At 44.6% G+C, this 26655-nt stretch overlaps 9 protein-coding genes and 1 non-coding gene across 12 annotated transcripts; 5 read left to right on the forward strand and 5 right to left on the reverse strand.

The window, feature by feature from the left end:
- Positions 1-4394: 4394 nt before the first annotated feature.
- On the forward strand, positions 4395-5261 carry FVEG_16476 (hypothetical protein). Its single transcript, XM_018905696.1, has one exon. The coding sequence runs from the start codon at positions 4590-4592 to the stop codon at positions 4944-4946; it is 357 nt and encodes a 118-aa protein (XP_018755526.1). The 5' UTR covers positions 4395-4589; the 3' UTR covers positions 4947-5261.
- An 88-nt stretch (positions 5262-5349) lies between these two features.
- On the forward strand, positions 5350-5449 carry FVEG_16475. The gene has a single exon. It is a non-coding gene; the product is annotated as a tRNA-Phe (tRNA).
- Positions 5450-5996: 547 nt separating this feature from the next.
- FVEG_08897 (hypothetical protein) lies at positions 5997-8289 on the forward strand. The gene is made up of 4 exons (XM_018897778.1): positions 5997-6588; positions 6637-6678; positions 6726-7791; positions 7842-8289. The coding sequence occupies exons 1-4, from the start codon at positions 6191-6193 to the stop codon at positions 7977-7979; spliced, it is 1644 nt and encodes a 547-aa protein (XP_018755525.1). The 5' UTR covers positions 5997-6190; the 3' UTR covers positions 7980-8289.
- A 601-nt stretch (positions 8290-8890) lies between these two features.
- FVEG_08896 (hypothetical protein) lies at positions 8891-9907 on the forward strand. The gene is made up of 2 exons (XM_018897777.1): positions 8891-9559; positions 9612-9907. Exons 1-2 carry the CDS (start codon positions 9313-9315, stop codon positions 9719-9721), a joined length of 357 nt encoding a protein of 118 aa, XP_018755524.1. The 5' UTR covers positions 8891-9312; the 3' UTR covers positions 9722-9907.
- FVEG_08895 (hypothetical protein) lies at positions 9820-11625 on the reverse strand. Of its 2 annotated transcripts, XM_018897776.1 has the most exons (3): positions 11588-11625; positions 10497-11254; positions 9820-10441 (listed from the first exon to the last, which is right to left on the reverse strand). In XM_018897776.1, the coding sequence occupies exons 2-3, from the start codon at positions 10897-10899 to the stop codon at positions 9987-9989; spliced, it is 858 nt and encodes a 285-aa protein (XP_018755523.1). In that variant the 5' UTR covers positions 10900-11254; positions 11588-11625; the 3' UTR covers positions 9820-9986. The 2 variants fall into 2 exon arrangements, with proteins under 2 accessions (XP_018755523.1, XP_018755522.1); XM_018897775.1 differs by having other exon boundaries at positions 10497-11614.
- Positions 11626-12234: 609 nt separating this feature from the next.
- FVEG_16474 (hypothetical protein) lies at positions 12235-13919 on the reverse strand. Of its 2 annotated transcripts, XM_018905694.1 has the most exons (9): positions 13780-13919; positions 13703-13729; positions 13532-13637; positions 13344-13484; positions 13224-13267; positions 13125-13162; positions 12929-13069; positions 12461-12880; positions 12235-12384 (listed from the first exon to the last, which is right to left on the reverse strand). In XM_018905694.1, exons 1-9 carry the CDS (start codon positions 13825-13827, stop codon positions 12345-12347), a joined length of 1005 nt encoding a protein of 334 aa, XP_018755520.1. In that variant the 5' UTR covers positions 13828-13919; the 3' UTR covers positions 12235-12344. The 2 variants fall into 2 exon arrangements, with proteins under 2 accessions (XP_018755520.1, XP_018755521.1); XM_018905695.1 differs by lacking the exon at positions 13703-13729 and having other exon boundaries at positions 13780-13864.
- Positions 13920-14203: 284 nt separating this feature from the next.
- On the forward strand, positions 14204-16122 carry FVEG_08892 (hypothetical protein). The gene is made up of 2 exons (XM_018897774.1): positions 14204-15211; positions 15297-16122. Exons 1-2 carry the CDS (start codon positions 14326-14328, stop codon positions 15620-15622), a joined length of 1212 nt encoding a protein of 403 aa, XP_018755519.1. The 5' UTR covers positions 14204-14325; the 3' UTR covers positions 15623-16122.
- Positions 16123-16725: 603 nt separating this feature from the next.
- On the reverse strand, positions 16726-18765 carry FVEG_08891 (sialidase-1; the record flags this gene model as incomplete). The annotated part of the gene is made up of 1 exon (XM_018897773.1): positions 16726-18765. One exon carries the CDS (start codon positions 18763-18765, stop codon positions 16726-16728), a length of 2040 nt encoding a protein of 679 aa, XP_018755518.1.
- A 2047-nt stretch (positions 18766-20812) lies between these two features.
- Positions 20813-23213, reverse strand: FVEG_08890 (beta-glucosidase; the record flags this gene model as incomplete). The annotated part of the gene is made up of 3 exons (XM_018897772.1): positions 20813-22746; positions 22793-22881; positions 22928-23213. The coding sequence occupies 3 exons, from the start codon at positions 23211-23213 to the stop codon at positions 20866-20868; spliced, it is 2256 nt and encodes a 751-aa protein (XP_018755517.1). The 3' UTR covers positions 20813-20865.
- A 1002-nt stretch (positions 23214-24215) lies between these two features.
- On the reverse strand, positions 24216-26179 carry FVEG_08889 (hypothetical protein; the record flags this gene model as incomplete). The annotated part of the gene is made up of 6 exons (XM_018897771.1): positions 24216-24954; positions 25017-25290; positions 25338-25715; positions 25770-25820; positions 25867-26093; positions 26145-26179. 6 exons carry the CDS (start codon positions 26177-26179, stop codon positions 24216-24218), a joined length of 1704 nt encoding a protein of 567 aa, XP_018755516.1.
- Positions 26180-26655: the final 476 nt, after the last annotated feature.

Consider the following 26655-nt stretch of genomic DNA (forward strand, 5'->3'; position numbering starts at 1 on the left):
TTCCTTACTTATAATACTATATATAATAAAAGTATAAAGCTTTTACTAGCTTATATAAATTTTAAGTTTATACTTAAAGTATATTATAATATATAATTAGAAAAATCTATTAACCTAGCTATTATACTTAAAAGTAATAACCTTAAAAATCTTTATAAAGAAATAAAAATAGAACTTAAATTTATTAAAAAATAAATAAAAAACTACTATAATTTAAAATAGTTAAAAGGACTAACCTTTTTAAAAGGAGATATAGTTTACTTAGCTATAAAAAATATTAAAATAGACTAATTAAGTCATAAACTAGATTATAAATTTATTAGACCTTATAAGGTATTATAAAAAATCTTAGAAAATAACTATAAACTAGACCTATTACTAAAAGTTAGGCTTTATTTAATCTTTTATATTTTATTACTTAAATTAGTAGTAGATATAATATAAGTTAAAATAGGTAATAAGCTATAAGAAATCTTAAGACTAGAAGTCTATAAAGTAAAAGTAATTAGAGATATATATAAAACTAATAATTAAAGAAAATACTTAATAAAATAGAAAGACTATTTAAAGAATAAAAATATATAAAAATTACCAAAATACTTTATTAATACCTAATAACTTCTAAAGAAGTTTTACTAAAACTAAAATAAGAAATATTATTAAAAATAGAATTCTAGTTAATAATATTAATAGCCTTATAAGACTAAGCCTTAGAAATAACTAAGGACTTAGCTCTATTAATAGAAAAACTACCCTATTTCTTTAATAACTATATATTATAAGTAAATAACTTATTACCTTACTTTTTAAGATAATATTTTATTTTTTATATATAAGTAAGATAAGCTATAGCCTTTTTAAGGGCCTGCTTAGCCTTAGCTTTATCCTCTTTTAACTTTTTATATTTTTTTATATTTCTAGATATTAAAGAAATTAATATAAAACTAAATAAAAAAACTTATTACTATAAAAAGGAAACTTATAAAAAGTTATAATACTAGAACTATTATAAATAACCTTAGCTTTAATATAATTACTATATTAATTAGCTTAATTTTTTTTAGCTTTATAAATAAGATTATAATAAAAGTAATAAAAATATAATATAATATAATTACTAAAAGTATAAATATATTAAGTAAAAGAACTAGATTTAAAAGTTTTAATATATTTTATTTTAAAAATATAACTTAATATAATAATTAATAAGATATATAAAAAAAGAATATAAATCTAAATTAATATTTTTTTTTTTTAATTACTATTAGCCTTATTTAGGGCTATCAAGCTTTTAACTTTTTATATAATAGCTTAAATAGTAAGGCCCCTATAGTAGGCTAGAATTATAGGAGTTAATATTAGTTAAGGTTTATCTGCTTTAAGTAGCGTAATTACTGCCTTAATTAAGCAGTATAAGTACTGCCTGCAGGTCCCTCAGCAGCTGTGCCGACCTTCTTCCTTTACCCTAGTCAAAAGACAGGCCTGGTGCACCTATTACACTTCTATTAAGTACGTTCCCCGACCTAACTTTCCCTCTATTAGTTACAGTTACTAACATCTATCATAGCCACCGATATAATACTGTAAAATAGCCTATAGCTATATAATTAGGCCTACTATATAACCTACTATAACCTTAATATAGCTATTAGGCCTGCTATAAAGGTAGCTAATAGGAAGGAATATAAAAAGTTATATATAATAGCAGCTGCTATTAAGAAGAACTTTTTATTAAGGTACTAATCTAACCTTATTAAAATAGCTATTTTTAATTATAGCCTAATTAGGTTAATCTATTATATAGACCCTTATAGCCTAATTAATATAACCTAAGTTAATAAAGAGCTATTAGCTTTTAAGGACCTAGAGAGATACTTAAAAAAAGGTCTTCCCCTTTAGTTAAATTAGGTAGCCTTCTTTACTGCCTTTATAGGCCTAAACTTAAATATATATAAAAAGTAGCTCCTTAATATAGCTAAAAGGGTCATTATAGTAGAGGGGGAGCTGCTTTTGAATTAGTAATAGGCTAGTTATAGTCTAAGACTACGATAGCAAAAGGATAAAGGCAGGGTAATGGCGGGGTTGGACTGAAGGTTCTATGAAAGTCAGAATTAAAGGAATAAGGTTAACTTTGTTTATGTAAGTTAGTTAGCGAAAGTCAAATTGACCTGAAGTTAATGACGACTCTATCAATTAAATACACGTGCCTAGGCACGTGACCAACTGCCCTTGTATCTAAATAGATAAAGTGAAATCAATAATGAAACAGTAGTTGAACTAGGGCTAAGTTAATATATACTAAAATAAATTAATAGATAAATAAGTAAATATAGTCTTAAAGATAAAACCTAGAGAAAAGGAAAGATTATATTATAACCTTAATAAATATATTATATACTACTTATAAATTTCTTATTAATTATTAAAAGACTAATAACTTCTATTTTAATCTATAATAAATATACTAATTATACTAAGATTAAAGGCCTACTATTATAGTTTAAGACTAATATTAAATATCTTAATTCTTAAACTTTAATATACTAATATATTATATAGCTAGTATATAAAGATATTTATTTAGCATTTTTATAGATTCTAGCTTACTAACTATTAATATAACTTCTTTATATTAATTAAGCTTAATATATATTAAATCTACTATTAAGAGATATAATACTTTAATAAGCTTAGTATTATATCTTATATAATCTGCTAATAATAAACTTAAGTATAGCTTAGTTTAATATAGTTAGACCTAACTGTTATAATAGGGTTTTTTATAATATATTATAAATTATTTAACTAAAAGGTAAAATCTAATATATATAATTTTTATTATATAATTATTAGATAACTTTAATTATATAACTTTTTAACTTATATTTCTTTAATAAGAAATATTTAAAGTTTAGGAAAAAAACTTTAATATATAGAGTTTATTTAATTCTCTATATTCTACTTAAGTAAGTATTTTAATTAAAAGCCTTGATTTTTCTTATTATTTTAATATATATTTTATTTTAATTAGTTATCTAGATTATAATATATTCCTTAATTATATAATAAGACTTTTATAAAGTTAGGTCTTAATAAGCCTTAATAAGGTATTTTAGTAATTTCTATATATTTTTACTTTTTAAATAGTTTTTCTATTTTATTAAGTATTTTCTTTTATTATTAATTTTATAAGTATTTTTAATTACTTTTATTTTATTAAAAAGATAAAATATTTTTATAATAATATATAAGGTATAACTAATAAGGTCTTATAATAAAAATAATATAATATAATACTTATTTTTTAATATATTATATATAAGGTATTATATATAATATTAAAAAATATAATAACTTTAAAAGTAAGTCTTAAAGTTATATAGCACTACCTTTAACTTTATAATTTAACTAAATAAGTAGCTTTAATTTATAAGTATAAAAAGATATTTTCCCTAGCCTTAGTAAGTAAAAGGCCTTCTTTATTATTACCTAATTAAAGTAATTAATACTAAAGCTTTAACTTTAAAAGTCTAATTTTAAATAAGCTAAAAACTATAAAGACTATTTAAAGATATTATATTATATAATTAATATTAATAACTATAATTATCTTATTATAGCAGTGAATACTTATATAAATAGTAATTTAATTAATATTAATAATCTTAATATTAATAATATTTTTAATTTATATACTTTCTTTTAGTATTTAAATATTATAAGTAAAGACTTATTATATATTAATAAATTAATACTAATATAATAAATTAATTTTATAATCTTTAATTATATTATAAGGCTTTTAAATATATAAAATATATTTATTATACTAACTATTATAAGTAAATTAAAGGCCTTAAAAGACCTAGCTAATTACTTAAAGTAGGATTAAGACTTATTAATAAAGTAATAGGCCTTTATTATAGCTATTAAATTAGGTAGTAATAATAGCTAATACTAGGTATAATTTATAGAGTTAAAATATATAGTTAAAGTAATTAAATTAATAATATAAATATTATATTATAGGAATTAAGGGCTATTATAAGGTAAAGGAAAGGAAGTAAGGGGGAAAAGAGAGGTAAAAAAGTAAATTATAAAATAAAGGTTTTAGTATTAGGGGAAAAACTGTAAATGTTAGTAGGCTAAAGCTAGCTTAGTAAGTTAATAATAAATTAAATTAAGTTATAAGGTAATATAAAGCAGTATAAGGAATATAAATTAAGGGTAAATATAGTTAATTAATACTTAAGACTTTTATTTTATAAACTATTAGTTTTAATATTTTTTATAGTTAGGTAAATTATATTTTCTTTTAAAAAAGCTACTTCTTTTAACTATTTTAAATTTTAATAGTTTTTAATATTTACTACTACAATTGCATCAGTGCTTATCGCTCTACTAACCACTCCTCAACGCCAACAGTATTTTCTCAAGAGCCTTGCAATCTTGTACTGTCTGTCTGACTTCAGCTCTCCCGCACTTAATACATGACAGTCGCTTGAACAAAACACTATATTTTGCACGACCCTCTTCTTTTCGTTGGCCTCTACATCATCAATTTCCACAGGATTCGTCGGTCGCATTAAATGCCGCAGCACGAACCGACAATATCCCAAGCGCAAGCATCACCGATTGTCCATGGAGTGAATATCAGTCCAAAACTTCAATGTCAACATTGGTCTTCAGATCTCGATATTATTGCCATCCGGCACAAATGCTGCATGGAGTACTACGGCTGTATCAGCTGCCATGAAGAGTTAGCAGAGCATCCCAATCAAGTCTGGCCCAAGGCAGAACAGCATGAGTTGGCCGTCCTGTGCGGCAACTGTCACCTGGAACTGACAATTGCAGAGTATCTCTGGAGTGGTAACCGGTGTCCTGGATGTGATGCTGGCTTCAATCCGGGATGCAGGAACCATTATGATCTGTACTTTGAGGTGTAGCCATGGGAGGCTTGAACGGTCACACGACTCGCAAAGCGGGTCACCTTCTACGTGAACCTGCGACTGCCATGTTATCAAAACGCCGAATCACGAATCTCTAGTATAAATGCTTTATATGCTCGAGCTATGAGTGCGTGTGGGCAATAGTTGAACATATGGATAGAGATTAGGCCAAGCAATCAATAGAGCGACTATGAATTCAGTTCTCCTGATAGGCCGTCTTACTCAGACTTACTACATCGTTGGGTCACACGTCCATTTCGCCAAAGGATAAAGGTTCATCAATAAGAACACTGTATAAACATGTTGCCATACAACATGAAGAAACATCATTGACTGTCTGCGCAGCATGTTACAAACATGGTTCTAAATTTGAGTCTCGAGTATCACAAATTATTAGTCAGCGGGTTTAGCTCAGTTGGGAGAGCGTCAGACTGAAGTAAAAACTTCAATCAATATCAACCGATATCTGAAGGTCGTGTGTTCGATCCACACAAACCGCATTTCTTTTGCCTTTTGCTTGTTTTAACACTTCGCATGCGCCTACTCTGACGCTGTGCAGTTTTTGCGTGCTGTTCAGACATGGTCGCTCGAGTAGCTGTCCCCTGATGATCGCTTTGAGGCTCTTGGTCCCTACTCCCTGGCTACCGTCAAGCTAACAGTCTGCTTACTGGAGGTGATATCACCGCATGACAATTAGCAAAAGATCACGGCATTTGTCATTCTTTTGTGTACACAACATGGCAATTGAACGTGCTGAATGGATAGGTCGCTGGAGCCTTGCTTACGCCAAGAGATCCTTTGGCTTCAATTTTCTCGGCTGACGGCCTCGGGAGATTAGCAGACCCCCCTAGCGCGTGAACGTGAACGAAGTGCTTATCAGATTGAACTAACAGACAGTCGTTGTTGGTTCGTGAGTGTCTCAACAGACCACCCACGTCTGCTTCTTTCTATTGTCTTTCTACGTCTACAGTCATCACTCGTCAGTGGCGCTGCGTTGAATCGAACCCATCAACGTTGCACAGCATAAACAAGGCCTCGTTGCGGTGTCGCCCGATGATGACACGACAAAAGCTGATTGATTATCAAAAGGATCAATCGTTAAATTAAATCTCAAGGATCATGATCGACGGACGCTTCCGCCTCCGTCTCCGTCTCCGTCCGCTGGGATCTGTACCCCTGCTGCCTCCACTTCACATCACTTTATATCGCACCGAGATTTCCCATCCGTGTCCTGCGAACTCATGGGCTTTGCTCAAACTGCTCTTGTCAAACACTCGAAACGCGTCGGAGCAAAGATGAAGTCTCTTCTCGGCCCTCTCCTCCTCGGCGCGTCGCGTCTTGCAACCGCGACAAATGGTGCTGATTCGCTGGTCGCCCGTGCAGAATCATCGCTGAAGTGGGAGCCTTGCAATCTCGATCTCCCTGATGCGGCAAAAGAGCTGCTGAAGGCTGGTGATTGTGCGACTATTAAGGTTCCTCTGGATTATACAGACAAAAAGTCCGATAAGACAGTTGAGCTTCAATTGATCCGCTATAATGCCACAAAGGAGCCTTTCAAGGGCAGCGTTCTCTGGAACCCCGGCGGTCCGGGGATTTCTGGCATCGAGACCCTCGCTTATCTCGGACAGGACTTCCGCGAGTGAGTAGCCTCTAGCACATTATCAAGAGTTACTGACACGGTTGCTAGCATTATGGGCGGCCATCACAACATCATCTCATTTGACCCTCGGTATGTTTTTCCTGTCTACTGAAATGAGCTACACTAACTCTACGCAGAGGCGTTGGACGAACCATCCCCTTTGCCTGCGGCAAGAATGCTTCTGCTGAACTCACCCGTCGCAGCCTGGAACCACTGCCTCAAGCAGATCTCTGGGAATATGTAAAGAACGAGGGCTGGCAGACTATGCAAGCTATTGCTGAGTCCTGCTACGAAACCCAGCGGGAACACGGCCGCTTTCTCAGTACTGCCTTTACTGCTCGCGACATGATGAAGATTGTCGATGCTCTCGGTGAAGATGGCAAGCTTCGCTTCTGGGGTATTTCCTATGGCACTATTCTTGGTCAGGTCGCAGCTGCGATGTTTCCTGATCGCATTGACCGTCTTCTTCTTGACTCGAACTCTTTGGCTGATGCGTATCTCACGTCAACTGGTGTTGGTGGCCCTCACGACGCTGAGAAGTCGCTTGTGCATTTGTTCACTGAGTGCGTTGAGCTCGGTACCAAATATTGCAAGCTGGCCAACTACTCTGGTAGCAGCACTACTGTTGAGGATTTGAGAGATGCTACGGTCGAGACCTTCCAGAAGTTGAAGGACCTGAAGACTCTACCTGATGGTCTTTCACCCAAAGACTATCCCTACGCTGGCAACTCTATGTTGAAGCAGCTGAAGTACGGCATTATGAACTTTCTGTCAAGCCCTTTCAACTATCCCTCAGTGGTAGAGATTCTGTCTTACGCTTTCGAGGGAGACTACAAGAAGGCTCTCAGCATCTACAAGGAGGACACATCTGAGTGGAACCTTGGTACCAACGCATTCCAGGGTATTGCTTGCTCCGAGTCTTCGTTCCGTGTCAGCAACCCCGAGGACCTTTACTCTATGTACCAGGCGCATCTCGCTGGAAGCTCCTTCGGAGATGCCATCGCCGCTGACTATATCGCCTGCGGTGCTTGGAAGTTCGACGCCGCTGAGGGCGTTGATACCAACACGCTTCGAAACGTCAACACAAGCTTCCCAGTCCTCGTAGTCAACAACGCAAACGATCCCATCACTTCCCTCAACCATGCTTGGCAGGTGTCTTCTCGATTTAGAGAGAGTCGACTATTGATCAACGAGGGAGTTGGGGTAAGTCTACTTCCATCGTTCTGATAGAACTTTCAGCTGACACTTTACAGCACGGAGTCACATCGCATGCTTCTAACTGTACACTTGAGGCTATTGCTGCCTACTTTGTTGATGGTACCCTTCCAGACGTTGGTACGAGGTGCAAACCTAACATGCCCGCTTCCAAGGTCGCTCTCCCCAACGCATAAAGTGCTTGGCCTGGTGCTGCTGCAGAAGACGGTGAGGATGAGGATAAGGTTGTAAGACGTTTGTATCACTATATATCATGTATTAAAATGGCCTGTTCCCAGAAAAAGCGTGATAACTGCATACCGCTAGTGCATCATCGGCCGCCCTTCATCGGCCGCCCTTGTCTGTGCCACCTGATAACCCTGCCAGCAACGAGACATGTATTCTTTCAAGACGGAGTGGACGGAGGATGTGGTGAACCCGTCTTCAACAAAAGAGTAAGGTTAAAAATAAAACAGCAAAAGGTCTAGCTCGTATGCTTATCCAAACATGATTATATCAATAAGCGAAGTTCCAGAAGCTTATGGATCAAGGCAGCCAAGATTTGTGATACCCGAAGAGAAGCGTGACCAACTTTCGAGAACTTTGGTTCATGTTGCATTGCATATACGTCGTGTTTGACGATGTGACGCGTGGAAGCAGAATCAGCGGATGAACCGGGCGGCTCCCGCATCATGAGTATCGTGAGATTCCATCATAACCGGATTATCGGCGGGAAATGCGGGGGACGATGATGTAAACTCATCTCGACGTGGGGTCGGAGTTTTTAGCCGTGTCTACTAAATTTAGGTATCGACGCTTGGAGGCGATCAATCGGGAGGCATGGACATGGCCGCGTAATAAATTGAGTAAGCATAGGATAGGATCTAAATGCTGATTCTGAGGTTCTGATACATACACGAGATTTGCATCGCCTTGCTGTGTTATTGTTGAAGTGAGAGAGATCATCGAGAGGGTTACAGTCAATGCTCGTATTTGACATCACCAGCATCACATGGATCATCCCAATAGGGCCATGGTGCGTTGACACGGCACAGTCCATTCCCGGCACATGATACCTGCTGCATATTTCTCAAGTTCCACTGATCGACTCTGATAGCAGCGGAGTTAATTCTCTGCAAAAATGATTGGGAAAAGTGTTTGCCGGATCGGTTTTGGCCGTGTGCTGGAAAAGATACGAGCTGTAGTGGGCTCACACTGCTGTATTGCTAGCGCTGACAGTGCAGCTCGTATCACGGCTGGTTCTGTATCGGGCTTCAATTTTCAGCTGTACTTCCTGGAACATCAGACACTTACAGCCACAGACTTGACGTAGTGATCTTCTCTCTTAGCTCATTATTGCCTTAGCAGAATGTAAAGCTGCGTTGAGTATCTCAATTGTATTTAAGGTCAACTCCATTCCCGCAATAGACCAAACTCTCATCATCACTCAACAGCCATCAATCAATCACCCGCCCCGCACTACAACACTGAGTTAGCTCACATTCACATCTTCACATTTCAACCACCAAAATGCATTTCGCTACCATCATCGCTACTGTTGCTCTCGCCATGGGCGTTGCTGCTGAGTCTGCCTCTGACGATCTTCCCTTCAACGTCATTTCTGCCCGTATTTGGAGCTCTGAAGACTGCGGAGGTGACAGCAACAACGGAAATCTCGGCGAACTGACCACGCATCGTGATGAGCTCAATGAATGCTTCAAGTTCAGCGACAAGGTCAAGTCTGTGAGCCAGTATGAGCATGCCAAGGGCTGCAAGCGTAAGAACTTATTCGCTCCTGAATTCATGAAGACTTGCTGACATGTGCATAGTTCTTCTCTTCACAGACAGCAACTGCAAGCGGGGACAGAAGACTGTCAAGGATGACCAGTGTCGGGAGACTTCTTCTCACTTCAGTAGCTACAAGACTGTTTGCAACTGAGAGTACATGAATGATGGGATATAATGATGCCTTCATGGGCGCGACATGATAATGGACTAATCAATGGACGAGGGTAATGGCAGCATGAGACGGAGTTATGGACATTCCTTTGGCAAAGAGGTCGTATGAATTAATATACAGCATTGAATTAACTAAGATTATGCATTATTTGAACCAGATCCACTGTCTAAACTCCCTCTATGCTTGTCTTGTCCTCTAAGGGGCATATCCGGCATACCCTGGTCTCATATCTTGAACGTGTCGCTTAAGCAGTGCCCTGGGTGAGGTAGCCAGTGAGGCCATCGAAGATGTTGGAGACGGGCTGGATGATGGGTCCAAGAGGAGTGCCCGAAAGGGTGTTGAGGATGTTGGAGAGGATGTCGACGAGACCGGGAACGATGTCGCCGATGAGCTGGGTGACGAGGCCGAGGAGAGTGGCGACGGTCTGGAAGAGGAGCTCGAAAGCGCTGCCAATAACGTTGTCGAGGCCAAAGATGCCCAGAACCTCCTTGGCGACACCGACAAGCTCGTTAAGAAGCTGGATAACGAGGCCGAGAATGACCTTGACGTCGGGGATGTTGATCTTGATGCTGACGACATCCTTGAGCTGGTTGACAACGGCGGTGAGGAGCTCGTTGAGGGAGTGGACTTCGGCAGTAACGACCTTGATGGCGGCAGTCTTGGAGATGGCGTTGGACTTGACCTTGGTGATGACCTCCTCTGAGGGTGTTGTTAGCAATCATGGAAACCTGAACTCTACATTTGATTAACTTACTGATGGTGGTGGTCTGGCTCTTGACCTGGTCAACAGCAATGGTGAGAACCTTGACAACACCGCCAGTGTTGGAAACGCTGACAGCAGTGATCTTCTTGGTAACTGTCTTGGTGACGGTCTGGGAGGTAGCGATGCTCTCAACCTGGCTGACAGCACCGTTGGCAACTGGGACAGATGGGACCTGGCGAGCAGCAACCTGAGCAGCAGGAGCAGCCATGGCCGAAGCGGCCAGAGCAGCGAGGGAGAAAAGGCTGAACTTCATGATGAATAAAAGCGTAAAGTAAATAAAGAGTGACTTGGTGAGATGTTGCTTTGAAAAAGAGAGTGACTGGGTTAAGAAGTGAGAGTGGATGGTTGGGTGAATGTTCCAAACCGATTGACTTTTGGAGTTTCTTATATACATCCTGAGCAAGACATAGATGATGGGACCCTAGATAGGAGACGATACTACACGGCATAAGCGAGAGTTAGATCTTCAAGACGTTTTTGCACATCGGATGAAACCGACAGTTGGGATGGACTGGGGGAATGGTTCATCGCTGCTCTGTTTGGCTTGATGGTTGGTGTTGAAACACGCGATTGTGGAGCGATGAAACATCGCCAACTGCCGAGTCGATCGCAATAAACAAAACGTTGGATTCCGCCAGAGATCGTCGTTTTTTGTTGCTAGCACAATGACGTTGATGGCACTCTGGCGTATCATCGGCCAGGTCGAGTTGCAGGGGGCATGAGTAGTTGGAGATAGCTTCTTCTGTGACCTGTAAGGCTGTGACTCAGCTTCCAGGCAATCCTCTTAAAATCCCAACGAATGGAGAGTCTTAAAAGCTTCAAACGATACCTAATACTCTCAGACTATGTACTGGCGTTTTCTTCGCATGATAGGTGTCTCCATGAGAATGTTGTGATGCGGGATCGTCGGGATAGCACTCTCGCCAATGCAACGCCGATCCACCGTCAGTTTCATTAAATTACACCCGTATCTTGAGGGCACATTCGAGCGCCCATAACAGAAGCGCCCCGTGCTGAGGAATATCGCAATAGATAACGAAACTTCGCTCATTTCCATCTCGTTTTCATTTCGTCGAACTTACTTTTCCTTGGTACCGGGACGGCCTTCAATGACTCGGTTGGTGTCCGAAGGAGGTTCATCCAGTATGACGGACGGTATTGGATAAGCATAATAGATTACTGTGGAGTCTGGGAATTGTGTGCGTTGGCGTATAACCGTGCGGCTCATCACGTTGCCAGATTGAGTCATGCTAGTGAAGTGATGTCCACCTGTCAGACATTGTCAAGGTATACGCATGATCTATATGTCACGGGAATCTTGAGTGATCTCTGGCATTCACATTGGTGTTCCTATTTAAGCAAAACGCATAAATCTGAGACCCTTCACGACACCTCTGCTAGGTAACGAATGACGTCTTAAAGCAAGAGGATTATGCTAGAGCTGGATAAGGCATCAATCAAACCTAAGCATGGGTCTGCATGGTCACGGAATCTTCCCCTAGCTTCAAGCAATCTATTGCCAAGTAGACTAAAGGAGATTTAGAGAGAATTCTTCGAAAAAATCTAGAAAGATAGCCCCGTGAGGTAGTGGTCTAATTCTACTTACCCCCTGATCGCCACGCGAGGAACAGGGGAAAGGTCCAAGCGTCAATGTGACCCTGACTCTCAAGACATCACAAACCCGATCTACAGGGTAATCAAGAGTCAGAAACAGAATACTCATGATTGAATGGAGTTTCTGGTAAAAAGATATAGTATTGATGGTTCGCTTGCTGATACTTTATCTTCAAACACACGACATCTCTATTTGTAAGGCAGACAGAAGCGTTGGCCCTGCTGTTATGAGTCCTCTTTTGGCTTCTGAGCGTAAACAACGTAGCTGTAGAGATGTTAGAACGATTAAGAGAACCAAGTTTCTCCCTCACGGTAAGTGAAGACTCCCAGGGTAAACTTACTAAGGCCAGTACCCATGCATCCTAGGATTCTTAATTTCCTTTCTCAAAAATGCAAGGAAGACGGTGACTTCAGCATCCGTCCATCCAAGACCTTTCTGAAACATCCTCGTAACCATGGCTTCCAGACCACTTAGCAGATTCTCCATCTCCCAAGCCCCCAGGAGCTTCATACGCGGATCCTTAGGCCACGGGTTGAAAGGAAGCTTGAAAACTCGCTCTGTGACATTCTGGTACCCGCGTTCTTCAAACCAGCCCTTCCATCGCATTGGATCAGTCAAACTGGCACCGAATTTCGCGGAGCCCTGCTCCATCATTGTCGAAAATTTGCGGAGGTAGCTGTCTTCGGGGATGGAGTCGTCGTCGCAGCCGAGAACGCCGACGATGGCCTGGAACTCGACCCAGCCGCCTCCTCGAAGATGTCTGGTGGAATTAGTATCAATATCTCATACGAGCAGAGTTAGGGCTCACGTGTATGTTTGGTCAATCAGAGCTGGCCAATCTCGAATCGCTAGCAGAAGATCTCGGGCATAAACGAAGTCAAAGCTATCTTCTTTCCATGTCCATTCTCTTTCAATATCGTCGACCTCAAAGTGACAATTTGGTGGTACCCTTTCCGATATCGGTTTCAGAAAGTCTCACAGTTGTGCTCGCATCGATCACTTACCAGTCAGGTTGCGTCGGCGCAACGTCTGTCCCAATGACCTGGGAGCTTATCAGTCACTGCTCACCCGATGTAACTACGGCAGCAAGATCCTGTACTCACCTCTGCAGATGGAAACTCTTCTGCCATTTCGATCGACCATATCCCTTTTATCGAGATTATCAGCAAGGAATTCCCCATCGATACGCTGCTGTCACATCCAAGAAATGAGGCGTCACGAACCTGTACCGCAGCCGAGATCTAGAATTCTCTGAGGCTTCTCCAGAGGCGCCAAATAACGGTTCTTTCCAATCAACGCGCAGTATTTAGCGTGGCACATATCGATGCGATCAAGCTCAGCCTCATCCATGGGTAATCCATACTCTGAGATCTGTTAACACTGGCCATGTGATCTAGTCTGGGAGACTTGCCCTCTTTTCCATACACGGCGTAGGTTCTCCCGCCCTCGACCTTTCCATGCAGAATAGAAGATGTCAGAGATGTCAAAGACGACCGCTCACTCTCATTATCGTAAGCCTGTGTCCCATCATTGGTTAGCAAGTGGAGCCTTTTGGATGAGTCGCATCAATAGGCCCACTAACCTCATCGTCAGTGACATTCTGCAAAGCCTAGACAAATCCGTTTAGTCCTATTTCAGCCCTACAGGGAATAAACTTACAGCGTCAGGCTGTATAACCTCTTCTTCGGGAGCACGAGGAGACGACATTGCGACACTGTCAGTATCACAGTCGTTTGTGTATCAGAATCATGCAGAGTGGACACGGTCAAAAGGAGATGTTGAGCAATTATCGAAACAAACTCGCAATAGTGATAAACATCCTCGATACTGCGATAAATGCCACCGGACCAAGCTCCCGTCACTTGGGCCGTGCCGCAGTTCAAACTCCAGTTTATCACGGATATAATATTCTGATTGGGTCGTGATCTGCATAATTGAGGCACTTTACCCGGGATTACAGAACCTCGGCTGGATATATACCCACCTACTAACCTGTCTTGTAAGGAAGTGAACGCTCATGGACTGATATGATCTGAGTCCTTGCTTGGCTGTTGGTGGTGCCCCGCCCGGAGCACTCTTAAGTGAATATACTATTCACATGGTCTACGGAACATGCGGTGACAGTTGCCATCTCCGCAAATCCAGACCCAGCAGTTGAATCCTTCAAGCCACATCTCGACATCTCTAAAATCTCAAACATTGACAATGGTCCATCCCAAAGCTGAAAAAGCCCTCGAGGAGGCAAAAAAACTAGTCGCCCAGCTCGAATCATACGAGGATGATCCCATCAGCCACCAAAATGTCCTCAAGCAGTCGGAAGTAGTTCGTTCAGCTTTCCAGGATCCCATGGATCAGATGACACACCTAATGGAGCAATTTAGTCTCGGATGCGCTTTCCATACCATTCTTGGAATCCGGGCGTACCATGCCATGCCCGAAGATGGAAGTCCCATCGCCGCTGAGGAATTGGCTCGCATTACCAATGTGGCTACTACTGTGATTCAGCGTATTTACCGTGTGGCTGTTAGTCATGGTGTTTTTGTTGAGACTGCGCCTGATACGTATGCTCACAATGACCTTTCCCGGATCTTGAACCCGAGGGGTTTAGGTTCGTTTTTCATGATTGTGTTGGAGTTTAGTCGTGCCTGGATGCATCTACCCGAGTACCTCGAGTCTCACAACCCTGAAGATGTCTTTGATCTCAGAAAATCCCCTGCCGTGTACTCAGTGGGTAAGGAGCATCTCGGAAAGTCATACTATGAGCTGCTAGAGATGGACCCCGATCCTGAGCGACGTGAGCTTTGGAATGCAAACATGGTTGCCGTTGATGAACTGATGCCTGTCGTTGGCATGTTTCCCTTTGCATCGCTCAAGGACGAAGTCGCTCAGGATCCTGAACGACCTTTCTTGGTGGATATCGGTGCCGGCCGTGGTCAGTCGTGTATCGCCATCCGCAAGGACATTGGCGATGCCTTTGACGCAAAGTATATCCTACAGGACCTCCCTGGTGTCATTGACTCGATGGATCCCAAGCATTATCCAGACTTTGAACTTATGACTTACGATGCCTTTACTCCGCAGCCTGTCAAGAGTAAGTGACTGCCCAGAGTCGGCAAACATACTGTAACCACGTGTAACCACGCCTCTGATTCATATCAATGACTGACTTGTCGCAGACGCCCGCATCTACTTTATGCGCCGCTTCCTTCATGATTTCTATACGCCAGTCTGTATCGAATTCGTCAAAAACACCGCATCAGCCATGGGGCCCGATTCCCGGCTGATCATATGCGACCAGCTTATTCCCGACATGGTCGAAAAAGACAAGTTCACAGATCTGTACTGGCTTGATTTTGCGCTCCTCGCCATGACTGGCCAGGAGAAGAAGAAGGCAGACTTCGAAGAGATCTTTGAAGCTGCCGGTCTAGAGCTGGTCAAGATTTACCCATCTGCCTATGGATGTACTGCGATGCTGGAGGCGAGATTGAAGAAGCCTGAGTAGGCGCTTCGGAGCTCGGTGGCATGCATATGAGACTGAAATTGACGGTTACTTTACTACTATGTTGCCTTTGGAGCCCAGCTGTTGGAGCACTCGTGTCAGACATGAACGCTACGACTCTGTGAGTTGTCAGCAGCGATGATGAAATCATTCTCAACGAACAGGACCCTTCCCGCAGTCGATAGTAGTTTTCAGTGCCAGATGTCTTAGAGCTGTCTTGTGCAGAAGCTATGTCATCAATGTCAACATAACGTCTGTCATCCCGATGACACCTATCACGAGCCACTAGCCGGCCTTCAGTCTTGCATAGCGTCCTCCCGTCTGTGCCACATTTATGAATAACAGTCAGCTGCATAACTTACGCACCGTCCGAGCGTACTTCGGACCGACCTTGCTTAAGCCATCTGCATGTCTCTGCAGGAACGATGTGCTTTCCCGTATGTGCCGAACATGGCTTGCGTTCGGGTGAGCCACAGGGCGGTAACATACATTGACACGCAACGTAACTACTTCTGTCATCTGTCAGCGTCATGTGCAATATCTCTGCAGCCCTTACCCGTGAAGCCTTAAAACTCTAATTGTGAACCTGGTTCCCGGGTTCGTGCAAACTCACTGGCCACTACGGAGTAGTGTCACTGAATCAATAAATGTCTTAGGATCCCGTGTTCTTGGTGTGTCGGGATATCCCAGCACAATGGATCAAACGTCGGCCTAAAACAATATTGACTTCTCTTGGTCCGTATTGCGGGCTCGTAACTATACGCGCATTACGGTGTGATCCGATCACGAAGGTTAGCATGGATCTTGAGATAAACTTTGTCGGCATTTGGATACGGCTCTACTATCTCTAGTGTCATAGTCACGAGAATGAGCGTCAGCTCGGCAACTGATTCATCGCCATTGTGAGAAGTGCAGTCACATATGAAGTCATCCAAAACAGAAGCTTGAGGCAAGAGATTTGTATTAGATAGTAAAGTGACGTCTGTGTCAATATATCCAACTGCAATTGGTATCAAAGTATATACATAATGAATCAGGATACTTGTACTATCCTCGCTAGTATTATAAACGCAAAAAAATCATTTTATCGCAATGTAGACGTTTGATCAGACAGTGACCTTAATGGTGCTAGCAACGCTAGGAACACCAGCGTTGTTGAGGACGAAGAGCATCCAGTAGCCGGGGAGGGCAATACCAGAGTCATTGGGAATCTTGAAAGAGTACTTGTTAGTACCAGCACCAGTCAGGGCCAAAGGAATGCGGCGCTGGTCAGTGTTGACAACATGTGTCGCAGTTCCGTATCGGATAAGAGAAGCGCTCTTGATGGCGCTGTTGGCAGTGACAGTGATGGTGCTGCCGACCTTGGCAGTAGTAGCCGAAACAGCAGTGATCTTGGGGCGGGTAGCAAGGTTACCGTTGCCATCAAGGAGGTACTGAGGGGTAAAGATCTGAGCGTCAAAGTGGTTGCTCTTGCAGCTACCGCAGAGACCACCGCCACCGTTGAAAACAGTAGCATCTGGCAGCAGCAGAGACATACTGTGATACGTGCGGGGAATGGTGTTGGATTGTTGCTTAGCGAATGTGTTGGAGGAGGAAATGAACATCTCGGGCTCGAGCTGAGCGTTGGTGTCGGTGAAAGGGTTGGAGTAAGATTGGCCACCAGTGATGAAGACGTTTCCGTCAGGGAGGATGACAGAGGTAGCGAAGACACGGGCGTGAATACCAGCACCGTTGTTCCCAACGAGAGCAGTCTGGGCGATGGCACCGGGCTGGTCAATGGTGAGAACATGAGCGTTAGCAGTGGCAGGAGCTTGTTGGTAGCTGGTAGCACCGCCAAAGGTGAGAATCTTGCCCTTAAGGGCATCGAACATGGCAACATTGCCGTTCATGGAATCAGGATCAATTCTGCCGTTCTTTCGTCGAGTACCAGCAGCCTTGGTGTCACCCTGAGTGCCCTTGGTGGTGTAGTACCAGTTCATGGCTGTGCTGGGTCCAGCCTGGAAAACACTGTTCTTCTTCCAGCCAAAGAGCCAAGCGTGGTTGTCAGACTTGTAGACACCCTCCTTGTCCTTGGTGAGCATAGGGCCGACGAGGCACTTGGGAAGGGAGGTCCAGGTCTTGGCCTTGGGGTCGTAGATTTCACCGTTCTTGCCGCCACGGGGACCGCTCCATGAGCCACCGATGGTGAAAACACGGCCGTCAGAGCAAGTAGCAGATGATTGGTAACCACGAGCAATCTGCATGTCAGGGCCAGGAACCCAGTTGCCATCAGGCATGAGAATGGTAGTCTTCTTCGCATCGTTACCACCAGTGACGACAATCTGTCCCTCACCGTCCATGGAAATACCAGGGCAGAACATGTCGTGATGGTTGTTGGAAACATTGCGGTTGGAGATGACGTTGGTCTTGGGGTCCCAGATAGAAGTGAGAGTGAAGCCACCCCGAGGAGTGGTGCCTTGGAAAGCATCATATCGGTAAGCAGACCAGATGACGACCTTTCCTGAGACAGGCTCAACGGCACCAGCGACGGGGATGACGGGGAAGTCAAGAGTAGGACCCCATTTTCCAAGACCCTTAACAGGGGGATTGTACTTGAGAGCGTTGTAGACTTGAAAGTCGGCAATAGCAATCCAGGGATAGTCGGAGTTCACGTTAGAAAGGGCAACAAAGCGAAGATAGCGAGCAGGCTGAGTCTCAAAGTTCGTGATCCAGGGGTACTTGTCTCCCCAGTATGTTCCAAAGGCAACGGGCTTTCCCCAGTTGGTGCCGTCAGAGCTAAGGTAGACTTCATGTCGACCAATCCAGTTACGGGTGTTGCCGTCTTGGCGAGGTGTAATCTGGAGACCACTGACATACTGAGTCTGCTTCATGTCAATGGTGATGGTGTGAGGAGGAGGCGTGTTGGTTGTGCCATAGGGAGTCTGCCAGAAGGTGTTCTTGTCACCATCGATGGCTCTACCACAGGGGAAGTTTGAAGCCTGGCTGGAACACTTGACAGTCCATCCCTTGCGGTCAATGGGGTTTGAGCCAACGGGGGGAGCAGCAGCGAACTTTCCCGGCTGTTGTCCCTGCTCCTCTGGTGGAATGGCAGTGGCTGCATTGAAGAAGGCACCAAGGCACAAGGCCAAGGAGTAGAAAGACTTCATCTTGGGTGAAAGATAAGCGACAGTCACAAGCCTAAACCAAGAGTGGCAAAAAGAGAGAAGAAACGAGAGGGAGTGAGTGAACGAGCGGGCTGGAGAGGGAGAAGAAAAGGGCTAGGAGACAGACGATGCATATTTATTGACTTCGTTTTTATTTACGACGCCCCTAGATAGGTACATGCAGTAGACGTGCACAATATGCAGCCCGATGCAGTGTGCACACCCATTCTGTCTGTTCGGGCGTTACTAAACATGGACAGGACGGGTCAGAAAAAAACAGAGTTGAACATTTTATGAAGGGACGGGCTGAACAAAGACGCACAGGCGGAAAAAGTCATCGGGTGCCGGGAACTCCAAGTTACATTGGTCCGTTCAGTTGAGGCGCCGAAGCTTGGACGATCAGAAGCAAACTCAACTGACTGACTGTTGGGCTGTGTGTGCTGTACACCAAGTTTAGTTTCAAGAGGCCAGAGAGGGAACTGCCATCTCGATAATTCACACCACGAGATTGACCTCGTTAGCCCCGAATACAGCAAGTCCCTTGCGGCAGGCTAATGTGCGTATGTGCAGTGAGACCCCTGTAAGCTGAAACAGCGAGACCAATCAGTGGATGTCAGTAAGATGCAGCCACAAAGGCCAAGTGTAAGTACATCGTCATTTATTGTGTTGGGGTAGGTACTTGGAGGTTAGTGTGTTGTGTTGGGTTGGGCTGCCCGGGCCGGGTCTGCCTTGGGTCTGGCCCTGATCTGACTGCGGCTGCGACTGTGACTGGGACTGACTGGCGATGCTCAGAGGAGTTCGTATACACGTGTGCGGGATAGATGACGTGAGACAGAGAGAAGAGAGCTCACGTGCATGGGAAAAACTCAAAGATCCTGACTGATTGAGTGATTTAAGCCGCCGTGCTTATACATCTCCCCCTGTTCTCCAAGTTCACCGCTGCAGTGACAGTGGCAGTGGCAGTGACAGTGACAGTGAGTGAGGGGGAACCTTTGGTGCTTACGGATTGCTGCAACCAACTTTTGAGGCTGCAATATTACATATGAAATCGATCAATGACTGAAGCGACGTGCAGATCGAATGCAAGTCGGTTCGTATAGACCCTGCTCGTGGCGCAAAGAATTCTTATTTTGGGTAACGAGACTGGCCAAGCAAACACTTGCACGTTCTCGCCCCAAGAGAAGATGGTCCCAATGGCGTACCCCACAGCAGAGTACCCCTGGCCCTGGTGATCGGTCTAACGAGAGGCACTAAGAGACCGTTGATTTGCTAGCTCGAGGATCTCATCACGAGGGGAGCCTGAATGGTCAGCGGAATTAATCCTCCCTCTTCTTGTCTCACCCCCAAAAAAAGAGAGTGAAAAAGTTAGCCCGACGCGCCGGTTAAGGCGGGGAGGATTGGCCCAAGGATCCCGGGAGAATGGAGGACAATCCTACAAGGGTCGACGTTGCATCTGACGTCCTTTGCTCCTCAGAAACAGAAACGAGAGAGGCAGCCGCCACTTAATTTCCATTCCGGCGCCGTCTACCAGAAATTCCGCACTACGGGCCATTTCACGACACGATCACATAAACAAGTGGAGGTGGCGCTTTGGATCACAGGGGCTCAATCTTGACTTTTGCTCCCGATCGGCAGGTAAGTTGCTTAGTCTCTCTCATTAGCTCCTTGATCCGCAAATTAGCAGCCAGATTTGAGACAATCCCCACTGAATCTACTCCCAACCAAAAGACGGCATTCGCAAGATGTGGACTCTCTGTTACCTAAGCGCGAGAAATCTGCGTTTCAAAAAGTTCCATATTTTTGTGTTATCTCAACAGCGATGACGACAGGGTAATTCCACTAAAATAGATTTCTAGTCCAACCTGAAACTGTGCGCAGAGTTTACATTAAAAGTATCGCGGCAAGTGGGCGGAAGATGCACAATTCAGAATCTCGGTGCAGGGGATATTCGCTATTGGTCAAATCGTAAAGCTTTCCCCTATTCAGCTGCAGCACAGCCTGGTCAAAAGATGAAGATCGCCCATGGCGTTTTTGACAGATCAGAGCTAGACTAATCAATCCCCGGCTGCAACCTCGGTTCCTCCTCAGATTGATGCGGGATATCTACGGATCGTATGATACTGGTCCCTTGACGTCGTGCTCACAGCCCAAATCGTCTGTGAAGCAGACAGCGTCCAATTTATCGCTCGCAGACCCCAGCCAAATCTTAAACTCCCCATCAAGGACAAGCCAGTCCTGAGCCTTGACATCCCAGACGCTCAGGTCCTTCCTGGTCAAGGTCAATTGCACCGTCTCACTTGAGCCAGGCTCCAAAACCTTGGTCTTCTCAAAGTCGCGCAGCTGGATGACGGGTGTCTCGTATCCGGCAACGCTCGGAAATTGCACGTAGGCCTGCACAGAAGCTTTGCCGGAGAATTTGGAACCTGCGTTAGTCACCACTACGCTCAGAGTATAAGCTTCGTCCCAGAGAGCAGGGTTGCCGCCTGAAACACCGCCCGCCTTGGGGAGAGCCGTCTTCTGCGCGGTGGAGTAGCCGTCTGGGTAAGGGTATTTCGATGTCTCGGCTTTGGCGGCCGCAGACTTTGCGTCGGATTCGGAGAGCCAAGAGTATAGGTAGCGCCAGATGGTTTTAAAGCTGCTGGGTTTAACCGCTTCTTTGTAGTCTGGAATGTCTTGCGAATAGTCCAGAACCTTTCCTTTTGCGGGTCGCTTGGGAGGGTATTGGCTTAGCTGTATGCTTCTCTTGATGGTCGCGTTCGTGTACGTGAAGTTGGTGTAGCTGAGTCCATGGCCGAATGCGTAGCGAGGTCGAATCTTTTCCTTGTTGAGCCAGCGGTAGTCGATAAATAGTCCTTCACTATAAGTATCCTGCGGTGCATCAATAAAGCCAGAATCAATGAGCTTGGTGACACTTTCAGGCATATCGTCCTCCTTCTTGGTGATTGAATAAGGTAAGTGGCCGCAGGGTGACGCGTCGCCAAACAAGATGTTGGTGAGAGACTTTCCAGCTTCTTGTCCTGGAAGATGAGCGACCAAGACAGACTTGACTGATGGAAGATCAATCCATTGGTCGACGAGGACTGGCCCGACAGTGTGAATGACAACGACAACATTCTTGTACTTGGCGGCGGCAGCTTTGATGAGTGCATCGCCGTTATGCCAAACGTTCAATTTGTCGGCATTCCGGTCACCATTGTTGCCCTCGACCGTGTACTGGTTCTCACCCGCGTCAGAAGTAACAAAGACAATTGCGACATCGTCGTCAGAAGGGCTCGGAACAGATGGGAACTTGTCAGTGTTGTAGAACGTCACGTCTGCAGCCGCCTTCTTGATAGCGCCGATGGGGTCATCAAGATACATATAGTCAACTGTACCCGATCCCCAACCTTGACCTAGTGTGCCCTTGTTGCAGCTTCGATCGACACAGGCATTGGCGCCATCAGGGTTGGTTTGCGCGCCAGTGCCAAAGACCTTCAGTGAGCTCTTGGTGCTCAGTGGAAGAAGCTTGTCGTCGTTCTTGAGGAGAGTGATGGCGTCTTGGGCGATTTGTCGAGCAACCTCGTCATGGTCGTCTTGAACTTGAACAAACTGGTTGACAACTCCCGAGGGTGAATTAGGCCATGCTGCTGGATACAGAGGACCGACTCTGTTGTAGGTGTTGGTGTCAAAGTTGACAGAAGGGAAGTCCTTGTCTTGTTCGAACTGGTACCAGGTTGCCACGATACGAGTAGCCATATCATTCAACCGTGACATGGGAACGGAGCCATTGAGTGCCGAGCGCGTTAGCTCGTACATCCATAGAGAATTGCCAAAGAGAGGGATGATGGTGTCACCAGGCATGCTCATGTCCATTCCCGCAATGGCTGATTGGACACCGGTGATTTGGGAGAGCCAGTCTGTCATGACGAAGCCTTGGAAGCCGAGCTCTTCCTTTAACAAGGCGTTGATGAGATATGAGTGCTCGCTGGATATAGTACCGTTGACCTATACTTGTCAGCCATGGTGAGTAAGAAGTGTTAGATAAACTAACTCGGTTATAAGCTGTCATCGTCGCTCCAACTCCAACTTTCACTGCCTCCGCAAAGGGCCAGAGATACAGCTCATGCATAGTTCGATCATCTATGATGGTTAGCCACGTAAAGTCAACGACGAGGAATAATCTCACCAATGTTTGCCGAGTATGCAGGTGATACAAGATCAGTTGTCTGTCGTCGATACATCTCCTGCTCATTTCCAATAAGATGCTTGACTGTAGCAATGACTCCCTGCTCCTGAACACCCTTAATAGTCTCTCGCGCGCCAATACCTTGCAGCGATGGGTCTGCTCCAAAGCCCTCCCAGTTGCGTCCGCCCTTTGGCTTACGTCCGATAGGACCAACCGACGGACCAAGCCAGACGTTCACGCCCTTACCTCGCGCTTCCTTTCCGATTGCCACACCGCGTTCATACATGAGCTTCTTGTCGAAGGTTGCACCGGCTGTGATTCCATCTGGGAAAGCAGTTACGTTGTCGGCCAGTCGAACACCATTGGCGGCGTCGTTGAGACAGAGTTGAGGGAAGCCAACACGGTGAGCTGATCCGGTGTTACCATTGCAAGGCCTGCTATGTCAGTATACGTAGTCGTGTGAAACATAAAGGATCGTACCCTAGTAGCTGTTAGCAGGCGTTCCTCTTCTCTTGCGATGATTCTTACCCATAAAGAGACCGGTGCCGGCTGTGATATTAGTCTTTTCTGCCAAAGTCATAGAGTCGACCATCTTCTTAGCTCTAGCATAGCTATCTGCCCAGCCTTCATCCCATCCTCCATAAGGAGCGGGATAGTATGGTGCAGCAACAAACCCATCCGCGACATTCTTCGCAGCTGAACCCACGGCCGCCAAATTGGCCAGGGTGAAAGCAACCTTTGCGAGAGTCATTTTCGTATCAATTGAGCCTCGACTAGAGAAGATAGAAACATCGAAAGGCCGTGCGGTCTTATACTATACAAGTCGACTAGGAGCCAGTATAGTATGATCAACCTTATCTCACCGAATCTAGCATCCAGTTCGTACACTATCTCCGAATTATAAGGTCATGTGCGACAGTGCCGTGAAGAGCGCATGGAATTCTGAACGAAACCTTGATTTTAGTTGTCAATTGCCCAATCAGATCTGCGGAAATGTCACTCTACGGAGTTTGTATAGCAAAAAGGGAATATCATCCGAACGATGCAACAGGGGGAGATGAAGATCAGCTGAATCAATTCTCTACCGAAAACGGTGAAAGAAACGAAACAATGCTATTCTCTCAATAGAAATGCCGAGTAAACATGTGATTCAATCAAGATAGGCTCGAGATGCGTGCTATCTATGCATCATGGTTGATATCGGCCTCATACTATCCTTCCCCGCTCGGCTATATAGCCGTCGCTATACACCCTCTTCATCGCCTTCAAGGGTCGACCACGAGGTCTGTTATTCACCTCCTTCCTTCTTTGACTTGATTCTCCTTCTCTCCATTCCGATACTTGCCAAAAAGGCGACGCTGCCAAGTGCCGTGGATACAAGGAAGGCATTTGAGATACCGTACCTAAACGCATCTCTGACGTAGGCGAGGGAGTCAGCCGACACGACATGTTCCAAATCAGTCCCACCCGCAGCGATAACGGCTTCTATGTCAATGCCGGCTATTGTCTTTAGCCTCTGGCGGAGAGAGTTCTGGAAGACGTTTTGGGACATGGACAGACCCACTGAACCCCCTAGGGCTTGGGATAGGATGATCAGCACTGTTCCCAGGGGAATGTCACCTGCTCCCAATGCGACCTGTACGGCAAAGATGGGGATTTGGATCGCTATACCGAATCCTGCTCCGGCTAGAACTTCGTAGCCGAACCATCTCGCCGTTGGGGTGTTCTGTGAGATCGTGTACAGCAGACCTGCACCGGTTGTGAAGATGGCTGAGCCGGCCCACATGAACGGTACGTAGTATCCCAGCCAAGTGATAATAGAGCCGGTAATAAGAGTGGCTATCGTGACGGTGACCCCATGGGGGAGAATGTCAACACCAGATGTTTGGGGGTCCACTCCCTTGACAGCCTGGAAATAGAACGGCAGATGGTAACTCTGCGTGGTCATAGCTCCCTGATAGAGCGCAGAGAACAAGCATCCGAGGAATACGGATCTCTGTGAGATGATGCGAGGGCGGATCAATGCACTAATGAGTCAGCGACGACGACGTCAGACAAGAAGGGCGCCTGAGACGAGAAGGGGACTTACGCTTCTCCTTGGCAGATTTGTATATGCACGAGAAGCGTCAGAAGAAGACCAAAGCCAACCAAACAGCCCCATACACGTGAATCGGACCAAGGATATTTGGTGCCTCCCCATTGAAGAGCAAGGAAGAGGCATACAAGAGCTCCTGCAAGGATCACTGCGCTTTTGAGGCCGAGGCCGAGTATCTTTTCCTTGAGGGTATGGTCGCTATCTGGAGCTTCACCGAGTGAGATGGGATAGTAGAAACAGATGATGAGAGCCATCACAGCACCCAGAGCTTCACCATTAATGAGCAGAGATAGATTTTTTGTAGGGGAAACTCACGCAAGTTGATCCAGAAACAGAATCTCCAAGTAAGTTGCTTAGAGTGAGTGAATACACCACCAAGTGAAGGACCGATGACAGACGCTATGCCATACATACTAGAGATTATGGCCAGCAATAACGGTCTTTTCCTCATCTCCACAATCTTGGAAATGATGATCATGGCGCCGCAGAAGATACCTGCTGCACCGAGTCCAGCAATGGCTCTGCCGATTATAAAGGCTGCTGAACTCGGTGCTGCAGCACAAAGAATAGAGCCCCCTTCGAAGATGATTGAAGAGATCAAGTATACCCATTTCAGGTTGAAGAAGGTATAGATCTTGCCGAAAGTTGGCTGGAAAGACATTTGGGTGAGGAGATAGGCCGATGCATACCATGCTACCGGAAGACTATCATTAGGTGAACCTGCTCGCATGGATGGGTCTAACTTACCAACGTCACCAAGGCTATCGAACTTGCTCGTAATTTTTGGGATAGCAGTAGCTTCAAGTAGTCAGCAGGAGTCCGAGAAACGGAGATGGATTCTTGCCAATGATGCTATTATCCAGAGCGATCATCAATACGCCAACCATCAGCGAAAGTGTCATCAGTACTAATGGCAATCCATGAAGATAAGTATCCTCCTCCTGTACTAATTCTTCCTCAACAGTATCGTCTCGACGGACACCTGCCTCGAGATCCGCCGGCGGATTCGACTTCTCCTTATGTACAGCCTCTAAAGGAGCGTTCACCGGAGGTTTAGTGTCATCCTCGTGTCTATGTTGTAGTCAGGAGTCTGTATCTTCTTGCATGTTGAGTTATACTGACATTGGCTCTTGGAGATCCATTCTGGTGTCACCCATAATCGCTCGGAGCCTCTCAACAATTCCTTAGCGTCATTTCCGAGCTTTGTGGGTTTACAGAGCATCTTAAGTAATGTGAAAGTAACCTGCCAATGTTCTTCTGGGTATCACACCATGTAATCCGGCTGCATTGAAGTATTACGTTATTTGCAGCGCCGCATTCGCACTCGCACTAACCTCCGCATTCGCCAGGCTAGACTCCCGGAGGATAACTGAGCAGTGGTCAGCTAAAATTTAATACAGTAGTACGACTTCTTGATGCTGGTCTTGAGATGTCTCGCCCGTACAGTCCTAAGCTACAAATGTTGTAAGCACTGGTGATTTATCCGGGTCGTGCTGACGCTGTCAGATTTCTTATCAACACTAAGCATGACCGGTTGAAACAATAAGCTAAGTGTTTTAATATGGCTGGGTGGCCCGATAGTCGGAAACAAACCAAGAGATAATATCCAATTCCAACGTGAATAACATAGGGC

Source organism: Fusarium verticillioides, chromosome 10, assembly GCF_000149555.1.
Source record: "Fusarium verticillioides 7600 chromosome 10, whole genome shotgun sequence".
NCBI classification, from domain to species: Eukaryota; Fungi; Ascomycota; class Sordariomycetes; order Hypocreales; family Nectriaceae; genus Fusarium; species Fusarium verticillioides.

Excerpts from the sequence above, each read along its gene's own strand:
- FVEG_16476 (XM_018905696.1), top strand. The coding sequence starts at position 4,590 with ATGCCGCAGCACGAACCGACAATATCCCAAGCGCAAGCATCACCGATT.
- FVEG_08897 (XM_018897778.1), top strand. The coding sequence starts at position 6,191 with ATGGGCTTTGCTCAAACTGCTCTTGTCAAACACTCGAAACGCGTCGGA. Across the intron at positions 6,679-6,725 it reads ATCATCTCATTTGACCCTCG|AGGCGTTGGACGAACCATCC; the intron begins GTATGTTTTTCC and ends AACTCTACGCAG. Across the intron at positions 7,792-7,841 it reads TGATCAACGAGGGAGTTGGG|CACGGAGTCACATCGCATGC; the intron begins GTAAGTCTACTT and ends GACACTTTACAG.
- FVEG_08896 (XM_018897777.1), top strand. The coding sequence starts at position 9,313 with ATGCATTTCGCTACCATCATCGCTACTGTTGCTCTCGCCATGGGCGTT. Across the intron at positions 9,560-9,611 it reads GCATGCCAAGGGCTGCAAGC|TTCTTCTCTTCACAGACAGC; the intron begins GTAAGAACTTAT and ends ACATGTGCATAG.
- FVEG_08895 (XM_018897776.1), bottom strand. The coding sequence starts at position 10,899 with ATGTATATAAGAAACTCCAAAAGTCAATCGGTTTGGAACATTCACCCA. Across the intron at positions 10,442-10,496 it reads GAGCCAGACCACCACCATCA|AGGAGGTCATCACCAAGGTC; the intron begins GTAAGTTAATCA and ends CAACACCCTCAG.
- FVEG_16474 (XM_018905694.1), bottom strand. The coding sequence starts at position 13,827 with ATGTCGTCTCCTCGTGCTCCCGAAGAAGAGGTTATACAGCCTGACGCT. Across the intron at positions 13,485-13,531 it reads CGCCGTGTATGGAAAAGAGG|AGTATGGATTACCCATGGAT; the intron begins GCAAGTCTCCCA and ends AACAGATCTCAG. Across the intron at positions 12,385-12,460 it reads ATGCATGGGTACTGGCCTTA|CTACGTTGTTTACGCTCAGA; the intron begins GTAAGTTTACCC and ends ACATCTCTACAG.
- FVEG_08892 (XM_018897774.1), top strand. The coding sequence starts at position 14,326 with ATGGTCCATCCCAAAGCTGAAAAAGCCCTCGAGGAGGCAAAAAAACTA. Across the intron at positions 15,212-15,296 it reads TACTCCGCAGCCTGTCAAGA|ACGCCCGCATCTACTTTATG; the intron begins GTAAGTGACTGC and ends GACTTGTCGCAG.